Source organism: Dermacentor albipictus, chromosome 8 (assembly GCF_038994185.2).
Source record: "Dermacentor albipictus isolate Rhodes 1998 colony chromosome 8, USDA_Dalb.pri_finalv2, whole genome shotgun sequence".
NCBI lineage: Eukaryota > Metazoa > Arthropoda > Arachnida > Ixodida > Ixodidae > Dermacentor > Dermacentor albipictus.
In genome coordinates this window covers 124,727,870-124,746,303 of record NC_091828.1, presented here as the reverse complement: position 1 = coordinate 124,746,303, position 18,434 = coordinate 124,727,870, and the positions used below count along the sequence as shown (strand labels likewise).

Here is an 18,434-nt window from a genome sequence, read left to right as displayed (position 1 = left end):
ACCAACTAGCCCGCCAGCGTGTTTTAAGCAACAGAAAGGTTTGGCGTTACGCTTATTAACCTCCACGGTGCAACATGATGGTGTGACGCAGAACGCAAGGCAACTCCTGCTGTAGAAGCAACAGCGGCCAGTCACATCCTTGGCGTTATCAGCGCCTCTGGTGGCGTTGCAGGCATAACACCTCGATGGTGCACGGGCTGAAACCCACTAGAAAGCGTGGCCTTCAGTCAGCGCTCGGTGGAATAGTGTAGATAACGTTACCTCGACGTTTGCTGCATGCGCACAGCAGCTCAATACAGGGGTGGTAGAGCGTGCTTATAGTGCGTGTTCGCACAACCCACATTGCCGGCAGCGGTAGGGAGGACGCTGGCCTCGCTCCACGGCCGAGGCGATTGAGCGTAGCGTTGACGAAGCGTTCACTTCGCCGCTTTTACAGACAAACGCACTCTGCGTCTCTCTATACCTCCGAACGCGAGGCGTGCATGCGCTGTCAGCAAGAACAGCACAACGGCTTCGCAGCGGCGGCGTGAATACGCCTCAAACGTCCGTAGCGGTAAAATGAGAAAACCCATTACAACGCAAGGTCCCTATAAGCTATAGTTTCTGCACCACGCTCGCGTCACCGTCCGCTTATCGTATACGGTAGTACAATTGGCCCTAAGGCTTCTGCTCTTGAAGGAGATGCGACATGTCATTATACTACCGCACAACGTGTCCACGCTTAAGCAACGACTGAACGCTGCCGAGTCACATAGCGCGTGAATAACGAGAAACGGCCCCACTGTGAAACCAAACAACCTTTACTCTGCAGAGCAGCGCACTCTCGCTGCGGCCAGACAAAACAACAGAGTATCTCACCAATGGGTGGCAAGGAAAGCACCGGCCAGGTCTTCGTTACGGTCACTCGTATAACAACGACTCCATCTGGGGCTTCCAGTTCACCAGCTCGCTTTCCCTGAACCACAGCGCGATCTCCTTCTTGGCGCTCTCGACGCTGTCGCTTCCGTGGATCAAGTTGCGTCCCACCTGGATGCAGTAGTCGCCGCGCACCGTACCCAGCTTGGCCTGCAGAGGATTGGTGGCGCCTATCATGTCCCGACCGGTGAGGATGGCGTTCGCCCCTTCCCACACCATGGGCACAACGGGGCCGGTCTGCATGAACTTGACCAGGCCGTTGAAGAAAGGTTTGTCGGCGAGATCGGCGTAGTGCTCCTTGAGCAACGCCTCGCCGGCCATCATGAACTTGAGCGCGACCAGCTTGTAGCCGCGGTTCTCGAAGCGCGCGACGATCTCGCCCACGAGGCCTCGCTGGACGCCGTCCGGCTTGACCATGATGAAGGTGCGCTCCCTGGGCGCCATGGTCGGCTTGAACTCGACGCGAACAGACTGCGGTAGCACAGCGCACGGTCGGTTGCTGGGACGCTCCGAGGCCGACCGCTGTTCTTCGGTGGATGTCGTAGGATGCGCTGCCTGGGCGGCCTCGTCGACGGGAAGTGCGCGTGACATGGCGGCAACTGGGCTCGTGATAAACTGGCTCGTGAACAGCAGTCTGGTTTGAAAGACAAAGACGTTCTCGTCACAGCTGAAAGGAGGGCGGTGAGAGAGAAGGAGAGAAGCAAGCGGCGCTCGCTGGACCGAACTATAGCGTCTGTGGCTTAGCGTCGCTTCTCGGAGACGCGAGACGAGCGATGAGAGCCCTCCCAGGCTCGGCGTTCGAAACACTGTTGAAGTGTCATCTATGGATCAATATATAAACTACAGAACGCGTCGACATTGTTAACGCAAGACGGACAGGTGCTAGGATCCATTTGTTCACAGGGGGCGCTTACGACTGCTGGCTCCTAGAGTCACTGGAAGAAAGTGACTCTACTGGCTCCTGCTCCAGGGACCTTAGTGGCACCTGCAGCGTCCAATGTGTTCCAAGTACATTTCTCCGTGTAGATTCTTCATAATGCTGATACCACTGAAACCTCTGATGTCGCGTCCAAATGAAAAGAGACAAAGAATACACCCTCGAATTCAGCCACTCATCGGGGAGATTACAGTATCATGGACTTTCGCTCGGTCCAGCTAAAGTGTACTAGACTATAGACAAAATTTTGCCAACAAATCACTCGTGCTAGGCAGGCGTGCAATCAACTATAAGAAGAAGAAAACTTCAAAGAAAAAAGGAGAGAGGGACGCGGATCATTACGGGTGGGGCCCCATGTCCAGGGCCCGACTGGCCTTAGAGGCTTGCCGGACTTGATCCAGAAGTGCTAGCTGCACCTCTGGGTCCAAATTGCTCTGGGTCTGGGTCAAAGCTGGCGAGTTCTGCCTCCCTATGCTACATGTTAAAATTTATCTTATTCCCTAGAAAGTACGTTATGTTTTCTGTTTGTTAAAAGCAACGGCGGATTATACGAAACGCTACGCGTTCTCGCATGCTACCCCGCGCTTGGTGGGCCATCAACGCCGACTGCGTCTTTCTTCAACTGCCTCCGCCGCCGCCAAGGTGGAGATCTCTTGCCCGTACAATCGAACAGTGACGTAACTTTAATGAACACCGTTTTTCATATAGCTGCTGACTATAGCTGCTGACAGAAAAAATGCGGACGCACCGGCTGTGGTATGCATATGTATGGCAGTGAGGCAAATTTCTGAGGCGCTTCATGGCGCTTCATCTACTTCTTCTTTTTTGCTTTCTGCACCCTACCTAGTGGCACTTTCTCAAGTTGTTTGGTTTTTAGAGAGTCCACAGACGCGCCCGGCTCCGAACTCTAGCGACCAGACTCTTTCCGTATACAGTATAGGTTTATTGAACCTACTGTTAGCATACAGTTTACCACTACAATTACTGGAGGAGACGCTGAGGCTGTCATTGTTCAGGCGCCATGGGAATGATGGTGGGTACAGTGCCTTGTTAGTACATGGATTTGACTGGTCTTCGTGCTTGAGGACTCAGGCGTTCCGGTCGCTGAATTAAACACACACGACACAGGTAAATCGCGGGGTGACCACCTCGGAGTTCAAATATTAGGGTGGATGGGAGGTGTCCATTTTGCAGAAGTCGCAGGTGGCCAGCGAATGCGTGGCACAGCGTGACCAAATCCAGGTAGTCCAGAGGCAGGGGAGAATGCAAGCTAAGAGGGGCGGTTACGAGATCATCAACCCCTGCCAGGATAGGTAAGGAGCTAACCATGGTACTAGCCGTTCCCATGCTGGCTGAACAACCCCGCTTGCAACTCCTGTAGAGGCGAGTGCCAGAGTTCGCGCTAGCCATTACTGTATGAAACTCTATCACGTCTATAGTGACTGCTGGAATTTGGAGCTGAGTCCTTGCATCAGCCACATCGTTTGAACAGCGAGCACAGGATTTACCGCGCGCGGTCGAAGGCTCGAAGGTCATGGTTATAAGCACCAGCTTTCCGCACGACTTTTTTGAGGGACCATGCGTTCGGTGGTGTGTGTGCGAGCGTAGGCGTGCGTATGCGTGCACATGTGTGTGTGCGCGTGCGTGTGCGTGTGTGTGTGTGTGTGTTTGTGTGTGCGCGTGCGTGTGTGTGTGTGTGTGTGTGTGCGCGTGTGTGTGTGTGTTTGTGTGTGCGCGTGCGTGTGCGTGTGTGTGTGTGTGCGTGTGTGTGTGTGTTTGTGTGTGCGCGTGCGTGTGTGTGTGTGTGTGTGTGTGCGTGTGCGTGTGCGTGTGTGTGTGCGTGTGTGTGTGTGTGTGTGTGCGTGCGCTTGTGTGTGCGTGTGTGTGTGCCTCCTCAGCACTCACCTGGTCGAAAGAGAAGCGCCGCGGCGAGTTTGGCGAGAGTTCGTCCACGACGGCGGACAGGGTGGGCTTGGCCCAGTTCTCGTACAGGTTCTCGAACGTGTCCGACGCCTCCAGCCGCCAGTAAGGGACCACGTGGAAGTTCAGCACACCAGGCTTCGCCTCGGGACACGTCTGCGATGACACGCGAGAACGGTCATATGACTGTCAGGAAAGCCTACTCAGCAAGCCGTATTATCAACGGGCTCAAGATATGCACCATGAAAAACCTGTGCACTAACACGCAAACAAAAAAAAACGTGGGCGACACTTTTCTCTGTCCGTGTGTTTGTGCTCTGGTTTTCATGATGCATGTATCAAGTCATCCAGCTTGCTGTGTTTCCATACGGTTCAAGATGTGTGCTTTATTAGCAGTTACACTCATACAACGGTATGTTTCACCAAAGGACGCTTGCGTAAAGACTCCTCTTTGTGCTTGAACGTTCTAGCACACAACCACAGCTGTACATTGGAGCACAATGTTCCAAAGGCGCTATTGCGTTTTTTGAAGCTTCCTTGGCAAGTTACTGTCACCTTTCCATATCGGGTATGTCCGTTTCGAACCTGTAGAAAATCGCTGACAGACATCTTTTCAACATTTGTCGTTGCACCATTGGCTGAAAAGGTTCTGTCGGGGCATTCACCTGATCCTCATCATCAGCCTGATAGTCTGACTCTCAACAAATTTTTGTAGGAGAGCGGACTGGACAAGAGACTTTGAAGAGTCTTGGAGCGTGCAAGATTTTCACCACCGTATTCAACCTCCTAATCAACGCATTGTCTATTCTTTCTTTATACACCCTTTCCCCTCCCCCAACGCCGAGCAGCAGGTCAGAACCTTGATTCAGGCCGACCTCCTAGCATTTCTCTCATAATAAATACCTGGCTTTCTCTGTTTCTAGGCTATTTTAGGGCCATTAACGAAGACAGCGCAGCCTGAAAATCTGACAACACTGATGATGCTAAAGTATATAAGTTATTCCGAGAACCGCGCTAATGACGACTCTGATGATCGTGCTAATGATGATGATGATTGTGGCGATTGTGATGATGATGTCGATAATATTAACTGATGAGAAAACATTGGAAGGCGATTCAACTTCTGGTTGACGTCGAACAAACATTGTCCCTCCGGCGCGCCTCACAATACAAGTACGCACATCTGCCAATCCTTTCGAATTATTGGCTAAGTTCACGAATTTGGGTTCATTTTACGATTTTAGGAATGTCGCATCAATTTCTACGAAAAGTAAGCTCTGTTTGTGAAACGGATTCACTCGTCAGTCTCTGAAGTTTCCGTTGGAAATTTTCTGATGGTAAAAAGGTGCAAGAGGGGTACTAGCTTCTAGCATGCTCCGGAAGCAGGCGAAATCAGTAACAGCACATTCGATGAGTCGCACCGACTTAACTACGACCTTGCTTGCCATTCTCTGCTGTTCCAAGTTTCTACTGCTTAATTGTGGGTTGCGTGTAAAGGTAGAAGATGATAGGTGAAGTGCGTAAGTATCCTTCAAAAGACGTATGCTCAGAGCAAGCACCTAAAGAAAAGGAAAAACTAAGTGCAATTACCACTCCTTTCCCTCCTCCCCTGTCCGCACGCCTTCCTCCCTTGGTGCCGTGTCTAAAAACGTTTACGAATTTTAATGCTCATGCTCACTGGTTGGCAGGTATTATTACACGTTTCATACACCCCATTCTCATACCCCACTCGCCCTGGAAGACATTGTCTTTCATCGACTTATTCTAGAGGTTGAATCAGCTTCCAGCATTTTTTAAAAATCTTAGATCAGTGGCTTTATGTGATTGCCTTTCACTACATGACATTCTCTTAGGACGAATTTTCTTGTGCATGTATGTGTTAAAGATACTTTATCTCTCTAGTTTTTCTCGTTCCTGCTCCCCCTTGGCAGGTTAGCCAACGGGCCACTTTTCTGGTTGATCGCCCTACGGCCTCTCTTTTCGTAATACTGGGACAAAATTTATTAAGTAACAGCTCTAAAACTGAAATCTCCTCATTTCTGTATTACTGGAAGAGAAAGAGTAGGCTCTTTCAAGACCGCCAGTGGTAATTCAGTTGCCAGCTTCCCAGGGAAGCAATTAGCAAGCCCTTCTAATCGCTGGACCCCACCACGCAAACCCCAAGTTGTGGAGCGATTTATTCGCATAGAACCGTGCCTTATCGATAACGAACTGTATCGGCCTGGCCGTTTAACATAGGTGTTAAAGACTGGACAATGCATTTCTCTACATCGGACAAAGTGCACAGGAACGGGTGGCGCGGTCCATTTCATCTGACCGCTCCAGCGCAAGCAGAATCGAGCGCGCAGTGAATCCCTACCTCTCCCCCCTTTTGAGACTAACTTGGATCTGCCCCTGCGATTTTAACCCACGAATACGCAAGAGTGAGTGCGTGTATTGATTAGATGAAGTTAAATATGTTGGCAACCGTTGTGTCGCCGGCTTCTCCATAGCAATACAGTGTCCGACGATAAAATTTAGGATGATAACTTGAAGCGACACGATACCCAAAAATCATTCTCGTATGACTGTATGCAGCCAAGGTTCGGTTGTTGCGGGGCTCTACGTAAAGACAAGAATGCGCGGGTGCACCCTGGACTGCACCGCATAACAAAAGAGAATGATAGACATTAGGCAGCATCACACGTTATGTAATGCTATGTAATGTTATGTAAGGTAACGTTAGGCCATATATATATATATATTTACTTGTTATGTAATTGTCTATGTTCATGACTTCGTTTGAGAATCTGTTTTTCCGGCATTCACCTTGTGGCCCACTCTCTGCAAGAGCCTGGAAACAGGCTTTACAGTATTGCCGAATAAACAAACAAATAAGAGCAGTGAAAGCTGCTCTTCTATGAGTGTGCTGACATGCCGCTGCATGCCTCTTGCACTCCCTGCATGTACTCTTGCATGGTAGTGATGTGCAGACGCCTTCAGCGTCGTCCTTGCTTGCAATCGCTATAGCAGGAACACTACACCGTGCTTCGCCTTTATCGCCACGGCATCGCAGCAACAGAAAAGACGTCAGAACCATCTGCGCAGTCCACCGCTTGGCAGCCTTGGCTCCCTCGCGACTCGTGCACAGCACACTGTCCTTGTGGGACGCCCGTCTCAGCCTCGCGCATCTCAGGTTTCATTCTCTCCACTGAAAGCGCAAGACATGTCGACGCTCACGTGGGCCACAACAGATGGATGGCATATTGCACGTTTCTTTCTCACTTCCACTCGCCTCTCCCTATATCTGCAAGCAGAGGATATGCGCACCTCGTGTTTTCTCGACCAAGATAAAGGGACGATTGCGAGACAAAATTATTCTTACCGACGAAGCTTCACTGTAACGGTGGACATAGCACATGCTAGATGATCACCAACCCGATTACTTATAATCTCTATCAAAATTTCATTAATTAATTTTGCTATGTGATTAAAGCAAGCACTTTTGAATTGCTGGACCGAAGCGGGTGACTGGAACAAGACTGAGTGTGAGTTAAACCAAGCAAATGAAACTCAAGACGCAACTTCTTGCTAGCTGCTGTGTGCGTAGCAAAAGCTTCGAGAAATGCCGGTTCAAGATATGCCGTGAGATGGCATGCTCCTTGAGTTGCCATGTTTCCGCACAGTGGACAATTTGCAGCGTGAAAGAACTTCAGCAAAGCTTCCAGTTTCACGTGGATTACTTTCCATATCCACACACTTCTCCGGTGCTGCATCCATAGCAGACAGTTTAACAGAAATGGCATGAATTTCACGCCAGGTCTTGAATCGGTACTTCTAGAGGCTGTGTCAAGGCAAAGCGTTTCTAGCAAAAGGGTGTGAATTTGAGTACTAGTGGACTTCAGTATTTATGTACAGTACGCTAGCTAAAATTATTTGAAATTTTTATTACCGAGTATCGTTAAAAGCAACCATATACTATAATGACTGCTGTGACTGTAGGTCACCAAAAGTCATGATTTTCGGTCGAATGCCTTCTTTGCAATATTCATAGCCACCAAAACACGTGTTTTCGTGCAAAAGTCACCACGATATTCAATTGTTCTGACCCAGGTTCTCACCCGTGGTCCCCGAAGGATCAGTTTATGCGTAGCCTTAGCAATTGTCGTTGCGCCGTCGTCATGGCCGTCAGTGCCTTCGCTGTCCTTACAGTCGTTGCCATGCTGCTGTTGCCATCATATCTGTCACGAAGCCAACGACTTCTCTTTTAGTGGAGCAATAAGTGGGACTCCACTTATTATTATTTATTATTATTTGTTTTGAAAACATATATACATTTGACAGGAAAGGGAAAGCGAGGAGCAGGCTGGCAACTGCCACTGGAAGGGGCACAACGCCGACCTACTCTTCAGAAGGGAGGCGACAGCAACACAGAAATGTAAGATAGGAAGGAGAGGATGAAAGAGGAAAGGAAGGGCAACATAACAGATCTACAAGGATAAAGTAGAACACACAGTACAGGTCACACACGGTAGGGCCAGTCACTGCAGGTCACGCTGCTACAGAATGTTAAATACAAGAAACAGTGTCCGAGCTATAAACGCAAACCTCAGTTAGGTAATTCTAGAAAAGTAAGTAGAGCGCGATGAGCTTGATCGCGTCGAGACGCACAACCACTCGGGTACAAACATTTGTCGAGTCAAGACATTCGCTTTGGCCTACGTACCCCGCCGGCCAAGGGGTTCATAGTCTCTCACTAGCGACGTGCGCTGCGCACTGAAAGCGAGACACTCCAATATCAGGTGCTGAAGTGTCTCGCAGCAGCCGCAATGGGCACACGATGAACTAACCACATGTCCGTGTCTGTATAAACCTTCTCACACGTTCGCACAGCAAAAGCTTAGCTTGAGTAGTTGCGCTCTAGCGCAATGAGGTAAGTCTCGACCACGAACACGGGGCGTGAACGTTCTATTTGCGACGCGCTGGTATGCATGCTGCTTGAGTAGGTGGCGACAAATGAGTACACGAGCGTCGTCAAGCATGCACATAATCTCAGGGCAGGCACAGTTGTAATGAGCGCAAGTTGAAGCCAGCCGATTAGCTTCTTCATTTGCGGCGATTCCTACGTGTGCATGCAGTATCCATTGATCAACTAGAGGTATCACACGTGATGAAATTTTGTTTGCAGAGTCAGTAATGCTGCGCACAACTGGACAATCAATCTGACTGCGTTGTAATTTGCTAAAGGCAGCGTGGGAGTGCGTAAAGATGGCAATCCTCGAAGCGGTTAACTCCTCTTGCACGTATTTCAGTGCAATATTAATCGCTACTAGCTCCGCAGTTGTTGACGAGGCTGGATGGGGTATGTACAGAAGCAGCCACATAAAATCTGCTGCACTGAGCAGCTTGATGGTGTGGCGGACCCTTGAATCAACAACAATTGACAAGAAATATTACTTTATGACGTTGCCCTGAGCAAGCACAAGCTTTGACAATACAGTTCCACGACTGATACTGATCATGTGTTACTGATAACGACAGCAAAATGCTTATAGTATCACAATAAACATGTGATATTCCTCTTCTTACGGGGCGTGTAAAGAATAAATATTTAGTAAATACAGTATCTTTAATCACCAAGGCATAATCATTATCAAATGGGTTCCTGGAAGTGCAACAACGAACAGTTCCATATATCACAACATTCATGAAGTTGATGATCGACTAATGAAGCGCTATTATCGTGTGAGGTCACAGCTGCGAGAAGTTTAGCAGGCAAGTGGTCCATCCGGCAAGTGTTTTATCCAGAATTCGTCGTCATTCAGCATCAGATCACTGCACTACCTGAAAGAATTTGTTTAGGGGTTACACAACGGGGTGCGTTACATGAAAAAGAACAATCAAAGTACATGTGTTCACTGCAACATGTGGCCAGGAACTGCTCGTAGAAGTTCAGACACAGGTGTTCTTTTCGTGATATCGCGGCGAAAGTCATCCTAGTCTCTTGCTGCTTGGAAAAAAAATTGAGGCAGAAGTAGCAGTGCGGCCAAGTGGACTGGGAGCAAGGCGGCCAGTGCGCTGGGACACGAGTGATATAGGGACAATGTACGGCATGTGATGAAGCATGTGAAATAACTTGTGAATTTGTGAAACAGCGGCACTGACGATGCAGCGCCGAGGAGAGAAGGGTAACAAACCAGACTGCGCTTTGGAGATGAGAATGCTGATGTCCTATGAGTATGAGGAATGAAGGAAGCTCGTAGCACGATTTTAATAGATCCAAGTTTGTTGCTGAGATGTACTTGGTGCGGCTCCCAAATAACAGAAACTTTTTCAAGTTTTGATCTCCTTTTCATGTACTTTTTTCATGTACTTTTTTTCGATCTCGATGCATTACTCCTTTGCCATTCCTCCCTTTGGTGTGATTATATTCTCGTGCTAATCACTTTATATCCACTCCCCTGCTATAATGCTTCGGCGTTGCAGGGTTTACTGTAAATAAATAAATAAATGAATAATTTGTATGCAGTTAGTCTTACATGATACCGGGCTTGGTACAGCTGTCTTCTCAGGAATCCCCATGATTTCTTTGCAGATGAAACGCCTAGATTCATATATAGTGTAAATATGTGCTTTGATCGATTCTTCACTTTCTTATCACTCATTCCTCAAAACCAGGAAATGCTAGCGACAGCGTCGGTGGAGGACCACTTGGACAACTGAAAAAGCGCGCGAAGAACTGCAATAGAATCACTGCGCTATCCCTTTGGTAAGATTTACATTTGCACGCGATATGAGTCGCTTCCTATCGGCTAACGCGCTAAGGCGCCGCGCTTCTTCAAGGGCATCGTTGTTGACAGAACAAGAAACCGGCGCCTGGTGTCTGCAATTTTGCTGTTTCGCTTCGTCCATGACCCTGTTTCTTCGAAGGGCCCCTCGCTGTCGTATTCGATGTGTCTCTGGTTTCCTCAATGCAAACTGGCAGCAGATTACGTCACAGCCAGAACGGGCCAATGAGATTACGGAACATGCCGCTTTTCTGTCGTCTGATATGACTCCTCTTCTTGTTTTTCGTAGGTGATTCTCTGCAGGTGATAAACAGCAAACTAATCTTCCTTTTGGCACGATGCAGAAGGCTTGGCCCTGACTTTTATTCTGTTGGTTTGTTCGTCTTTACTGACAGTCCGCCTTCCTGACTGTTCTCGAGAAGCATTAGAAGGAGGGTATATAAAGCACAAAATCCTTTTTGCAGAATTTAGTGTTCATCTCGGATTCACAAGGAGACGTGAAGTCTGTACTCAGCTAAAGGAACCACCGTAAGTTCCCGTACAATCTATTCCTCCCCTTAACCCTTTAGTGGCTTGTTTCCTTTTGCGAGAAAATCAACAGCAGCTGAAAAGAAAAAGAAAGACGCTTCAATTCAGGCTGTCACTATTGGCTTTATGTTCATTGATCACATATAGCCACAAAAAACTTATGAATCCATAGATAGTTCACCATACTATTGGTAAGTTCTCGCTCATGTTACTTTCTGTGTATCTGTATTTTCATGTACTGTAATTTCATAATATGATATTTTTTGATAGCGAAGTTCTAAATGAAATGGCGAAGTCGAAGTGCTTGACACAAAACGTATCTATCCAACAAAAGCTAATCATTATCCTTGTGTCGATAACAAATAATATTGTCTTGCAGCACTGACAGGGAATAACATTGGAGGCAGGCTATACCAAGGTTCTTCTGATAGTGTTGGTACGCGAAGAAGCGAATACAGGGAATTCAGCACATGACACCAACAAGGTAGCTCACTCAGTACTTGTTGTATTTCCAGGACCGACATGAAGATTGCTCTCACATTTCTTCTTGTCGCATTTGCGGCTGTGTGGTAAGTCCTACGGAGAACCGTTTCTAACGGGTTCGGATCTTCTGATCGGAAATGTACTTGTATATTTGCATTACTGGATAACGCCGATGAATATGAAATTAAGCAAGCTAACGGTGTCCACGTGAAGGTACTTACTCGGCGCAATAAATAGTGTTCTGCGGCTTCCAGTAAAAGTTATCGAGGAAATGACGCAGTACGTACGTATAATTCTCTGAAACCCAGCAGCATATGGAATAGTAATGCAAATTACGATGACCAAACGGTAATGGAGTTAATATAAAAATTCTGCTCCATAAGTCACATTTCTCGCTACATGTACAGTTCACTCAGTTTCTCCACGTCGAGTATGCGAGTAAAAGGTAACGCGCATTGGGCTAACAAAACAACATCACGTGAGGTGACTGCTATAATTCACATTTATTTTGTTCCATTCATTGACACTGAAGCTGCGTATAATTACAAGCACTGTAGCTGTTTGCTTTCCTACTTCGGTGCTTGTTCAGCCTCTTCTCGCTACCAGAGCATGCATGCCTGAAGACAAGGCGAAAGACACTTGACTGCACCCTAACAAAATAGGTCAGGATTTGAGCCGCGCCGTCAAAGTCGCTTTCGTGAAAGTAAACTTCGATATCTGTCGAGTTCAGCGTGCGCGTCACCGTACTCTCATGCTAACTTCGGGGATTCTTTTTTTGTTTTGTTTTGTTTTTGTTTGTGCACAGCGTGTACGCCACGTCGGAGCCCCACTGCGAGGGTGTGACGTGCGACCCCGAGACTTGTCCTAAGAACGAATGCCACTGCGGAAGCCACAAGGACGCCTGCGGTTGCTGCGACTTCTGCAACAAGGTGAGCTGCGTCAGAGTCCAATGCTGGCCGATACAGGCGGAAGGTGTGCTGCTGAAGAGTGGAGCGTTATTTTGCGCTGCGATCTTTAGCTTTCGCGCGGAAGAATAGGAATGATACTTCTTTGTTTTTTTTTTTCAAAGGACGCAGTAACTGCTTAAACAACTTTGTCGTCCGCGTCTGTGTATGCTCGTGTATTTGTATCTCGGTTGGTGCAGTGCATGCTTTTGGTTGGCTGCATTTTATGTATTCATGCGGAAACACACGCGTGTGCTCTTTTGACTACGGCTATGTCTTTCAGTTTAATCTATTTGCATGTTTCCGTGCACTTTACGCATACATATACATACCTATTTTTATTAATAAAGGGAAAATCAGGCATACACTTGTTCTTAGCAATTGCCACAAAGGAAACCCATATGGGTTTCTCGAAAGGAAAGCCTCGTAGTTGAAGAAAAGTTCTTCCTGGTCCGGGACTCAAACCCAGGACCACCGCCTTTCCGGGGCAGCCGCTCTACCATCTGAGCTAACCAGGCGGCTATCAGATGGCAGAGCGAAGTCGAATTTGTCAACAACTCGAAGCAAAGGCAAGAGTTCCTTTCTAGAAATTGTTATAAATGGGTGGATGTCTGATTTTACCTTTAATAATTACTTCTCTCCACCTTGCAGATTTCCGCACAACTATTACGACATACCTATATTTATGTACGTTTACGACTCTTTCTTGCCCCACCTGCCTTGTACGCAGGGACACAGTTTTTGCAGATTAGTGGCATTTTGGCTGCGTTTCTCAAATAATTTGATGTTGAAACTAATATTCGATTTGATTTAATATCAGTTCCGAAGCCCGCTTAAAACTCTGGGCCCACTCGAGCACCTTTCTGCAGAGGGTTGGGTCACGTGATTGACTGGGCGCGCTACCAATGAGCAACAGGATCAAACTCATCGTCAACTATCGCCTGCTAAAATGTTCATGAAATGGCTCACCTGACCAAAAAATCAAAAGCTGCCAATAGAAAACACCGTTCATTTTACTTTGCAAGCGGTGCGTGGCAATATCTCATTTCGGTGTCGTGTTCAAAAAAGTGGCCTTTGCAGTTAGCTTTGTTGCCCACGTGGTTAGCGACAGGCAAGCAGACTTTCCACATTGTTCGCCAATCACTGTATCAGAGTTTTGAAATAATGGGCCTGTGAGAAGTTTTGTAACATCATTGATTGAAGAGCGAAGCGGGGCCGTAGTATAGACTTTATCTCCGGTGTGCCCATGCTTGTTAAATACTGGCAAAACGCCAAACGAAGAATGTTTACAAGCTCTGATCGCACAAGATGTGCACAGAAAAAAAAGCGCGTTATTTTTGTCGACAAGCGTGAAGGCTTGAGTCATACCGCGGGCAATTAAACAGCAAGTCGAACAGGGAGGCGATCTACTCGTAAGAGATTAGAGCACAAAATAAAGAACAAAACGTGACTTGGCTAAGATGCCTCGCCTTTAGAGGAACAGCTCTTGAAGGAAACAACGCTAATCGGCTGGTAACAAATGAAAATCACAGGTGGCCGCACTAGACGAGAAAACGCGTAAGCGAGGAGTGAATTAGAGGTATGCGGCTGTACTTCTGCTCGGAGAGAGATGGAAAATACATTGGTTGTGCACTGCGTAGCCACCCATAAGGACGGTGATGGCGATGTTGAAGTGTCATTACTATTATTATGGGTGGACATACTGACCCTTAATTGCGCGCCGAAAGAGTGGGCTTGCGCCAACACTTTCCAGGCGCACATTATCCCACGTACCCGGAAAACTAAACAATGCCGAGACAAAGCACAGACCCGAGGACGCTACCGCTGCAACGGACTCGGCAAAGAGCATTCGTTCCCATCCATTGCGATGGAAGCAGACCATTTGAAAGAAACCCCGCGTGCTAGAGATAGCAAATGAAGATACTGAAGAGTTATGTCACTTACAGTGCTATTTATGAACGGCGCCTTTTGTTATGTTTCAGAAAAGTAAATTGATGGGCTACTCGGTGAGCCATTTGATGTAAAAAGGAAGGCGCTAAGGTGCACGAAAAGAAGCGAACACGAGCATGAAAGATGCTCACTCACTAAACTCACTCACTCACTCACTCACTCACTCACTCACTCACTCACTCACTCACTCACTCACTCACTCACTCACTCACTCACTCACTCACTCACTCACTCACTCACTCACTCACTCACTCACTCACTCACTCACTCACTCACTCTCACTATCCGCCACGCTAATTCGCTGTAATTGCCAATGTTAGAGCACGGAGCTCTAAGCGTTCTTTTTAAATACTTCATATAGTCACTGCCATCCCTTCTCACTTCTACAAAGATGAACAGGACCAGGAAAAAACGCCACTCAACCATCTTCAATTGCCCCCAGCACTGCACACATATTCCCTCAACCTCAATATTTCTGCCGTCGCAAGCATTACTATAAGCTTCCCCTTTTTTGTCAGTACTAGCATTTCTGCAATACATCCGCTCCGCCCTCGACGATTCTAACGGCAGCACAGCTCTGCGGAAGCCCGTAAGGTGGAGGAATGTGCACGAAAGGAAGAATTGTCACTCAACTAGCACAAAGTCACAGCGAAAACCCATGCCGGTTGCTCAGAAAGAAAGCTTGGCAGTTGAGGAAGGAGTAGCCCTGGCCCGAGGATCGAAGCCGGGGTCAATCGTCTTCCGGGACGGTATGTTTATCATCTGAGCTAACCGGAAGTCTAGCCAATCATGAAGCGAAGCCGAATTAATAGGCAACTCGAGTAACTGTGACACCTAATTTTATTGTCCCGACGGAAACGCGTTGGTTAATAAAACAAATTTTTCTACAACTGCAAAGATTTTCCTCTCTATCATTTTTGTTTTGTTCGGAAGAACTCGCATTCGTTTTCTTTGTACGCAGCTAAAGCTTCGTACTGCGGTTGGGTGGACGATAATCCTCCTTTTCGTGAACCCTAATCCCGCGATAATTTCGAACTGACGGCGTTTATTTCTCGCAGTGCGCAAACGAGGAGTGCCACCTCGAACACAACGACCAGTGCGCCGAAGGCCTGCACTGCGTCAAGAAGGTCGTCGGCGAAGAGACTGAACCGGTTGCGGGACACTGCGAGCCAGTCGAGTCCAGCAGCACTGCCGCTCACCCAGAGACTCCCGTCAAGGTACCGGACTCGGAGGCGCCGGTGCACGATCCGGAAGAGCACCACGAAGAACACGCCAAGAGTGAAGCTCACCACGAGTGATCGTTCGACTGAGGAGAACAGTGAAACGACCCTGATGTTAATTCAGTGGCGCAATCACTTGTCGGCTCGTTCGCGTTCGCTTTACAGATGCTGCTAGTCACGTGGAACAAACGATGCTGTGAGAAAAAAAAAACATCGAAATAAAGAACTCTGAGCAAAATTTGTGACTTTGAAACGTTTTGGATAAGTTTTGAGACACTTCGTCGATCAACATTATATGCTGTGTGTGTCGGAGCATTCGGTTGCACACAGAAGAATTATGTAGCCCAAATACAAGATATCAACGAACGGCTTGAGTATCATGCGCTATTTCATTAAGATGACTCTGCGCTTTGGAAACGCACACGAGCCGACACCATATGCACAGGTTTTATGGCACGACTTATTCTTTCAGTACAATGAACAGAACTGCCTCCACCGGCACTACATAGTCGGCGGGAAATCAACCATACTAATCGGCCTGTCGTAAAACTCGGGAATAATACATTAGAACATTGCATCACGTTGACATGCTAATTCGAGTGATTTTTGTCTTGCACTAGTTCGGACACTTTTACCACCTTTCGCCGGTTGACGCTAGCACGTGCCTTGCGACAGCGCTGTCTTGGCCTCCACGTAAAAAGGTCAATGCATCTTCGAAGATTGCACCGCTATGTTCATTAGTTCGTCTCGAATCTTGAAACACTGGACAACCGTCCACTTTCAGAACAATAAGTGCTCGGCCGGTGTTCCCAAAGAAAATTCAAGAATACAGTATTATTTGACTGTCGCCAGCGCATATCACATGGTCGCACTTTTGTTTTGCTTGCCCTGCGAAAAGCAGTAGCTTGCGCCAGCAATGGAGCCAATACTGTAATGTATTGAGCCAGTTCATATTCATAAAGAAATGAGTGTGCTGTGGAGGTTTACGAGTTTACACGATGGGACTAGGAATACGCTTGGTTACGCGCGCAGGCGCACACACACACATTTACACGTTTATTTATTCATTTATTTATTTAAAAGGAAAGCATTGTCCATTGAGACGTTTATTTATTCTACGTTCCGACCCGGGAGTGCCGGTCTTCATCAAGAGGCCGGTTTTGTAGCCGAAATGTCGAGTAAAGCAGCATCTCAACAGACCAAGCTCTCCATTAAAGAAGCAAAGACCCGGTGACACTCATTCTATACATATATATATATATATATATATATATATATATATATATATATATATATATATATATATATATATATATATATATATATATATATATATATATATACATATATATATACACACATATATATATATATGCAAGGTGTCTCACGTAATTTTGCCAATCTTTATATGTATGCAGAGGCACCGAAGCCGAACAGAACCAAGGTGATGTTATTTGCCATCGCTTGGAGATACTCACATTATTTTTTACACTCCGCCTAATTTCATAATTAGTCTTAATTAATTAATTATTCAAGTCCTCAAATATTACGACTAGATTAAAAGTGTCCATGAGAAAATTGTAGAGCAAGATGAAAAACTCCCGATACAGCTTTCTGGTGCTCAATACGTGCTACATTAAAATGTTTTTCCGAGCGTGAAAGAAGCACTCAAATACACGCAAAATTGCCGCCCGACTGGCCACTCGAGACACTTTGCGTGTATTCGCGAGCTCATTTCAAGCTAGGAAAAACACTTTAACGTAGCACGTATTGAGCACCAGGAAGCTGTATCGTGAGTTTTTAATCATGCTCAACGATTTCCTCATGGACACTTTTCATCTAGTTGTGGCATTTTATAAGTTGAATAATTAAGACTAATTATGTAGTGCGCCGGAATTATGATTTATTTATTTCACAACACTGCAGGCCATGACAGGCCCAAGCATGGGTGGGAAATCAAAACATAATTAGTATAAATCGGTATTACAAATGAATAACGCCATTAGCAATCAAACAGGGTTACATCACTACACATATAATACGTGCTTGATAACAAGCAAGAAAGAAAACTAAAACAACATTTATTCCAGTGCCGTTTGAAAATCAGCCTCCCCTAAGATGTTTTAGAAAGAGCGTTCCAGTCAGAAATTGTCTGGGGAAAGAAACTATGTTTAAATGCATTGGTTTTAGCAAATATTTAGCATTTTAGCACTTTCTTGCATTTTAGCAACTGAAAGAAATAATCTTAGTATCTCCAAGCGACGGCAAACGACATTACCTTGGTTCTGTTCAGCTACGTGGCATTTACATATTTTTAATGTTTGCCTAAAATTACGCGAGACACCTTATATATACACATGAGATGTTTCTGCCTTTGCTTTTGAGTGGCGCCGGCTTCTCCTTTTCACGTATAAATAACTCTGATAAGTCATAGGTATAAAATAATCACATAAAGTACACTGAAACTAAAAATACTCCAGAACACTCAGTAAGCTCTTATAAATATATCAACCTCGCTCAAAGTCAAGTCATATGATTGAGCGAAACGTGCTCAGTGGCTTTGTTAATTCTTTGTTTCTAAGGTCTACAACAAAATCTCGTTGATATGATCTTCGCGAGAACCGGAAAATACAGCGTATCATTCGAAAATCGTATTACCCAAGGCAAGCTCCAACAATCATAAAAATAGGCGCACTCGGTGATAAACTCAATAGCAAAGGTTCATGTGCCGTCGACGGAGACTGCTCCGCATAATACGTTATGCGGAGCA

The 18,434-nt window shown here is 46.5% G+C and overlaps 2 protein-coding genes, 1 long non-coding RNA gene and 1 pseudogene across 3 annotated transcripts in view; 1 reads left to right on the top strand and 3 right to left on the bottom strand.

The window, feature by feature from the left end:
* Nucleotides 1-18,434, bottom strand: part of LOC135918306 (protein Njmu-R1-like) — a 148,680-nt gene that overhangs the window by 7,365 nt on the left and 122,881 nt on the right. The gene's annotated exons all lie outside the window — the stretch shown is intronic.
* Nucleotides 1-18,434, bottom strand: part of LOC135900729 (lysosomal alpha-mannosidase-like) — a 140,801-nt gene that overhangs the window by 19,179 nt on the left and 103,188 nt on the right. Inside the window, exon 2 of the mRNA XM_070524701.1 lies at nt 3,758-3,928. Within this exon, the coding sequence (XP_070380802.1) occupies nt 3,758-3,928 (171 nt within the window). The remainder of the gene's footprint in view (nt 1-3,757; nt 3,929-18,434) is intronic.
* Nucleotides 783-1,582, bottom strand: LOC135918344 (nucleoside diphosphate kinase A 2 pseudogene; annotated as a pseudogene).
* LOC135918309 (uncharacterized) lies at nt 10,996-12,499 on the top strand. Its single transcript, XR_011507789.1, has 3 exons — nt 10,996-11,067; nt 11,583-11,636; nt 12,356-12,499. It is a non-coding gene; the product is annotated as an uncharacterized lncRNA (long non-coding RNA).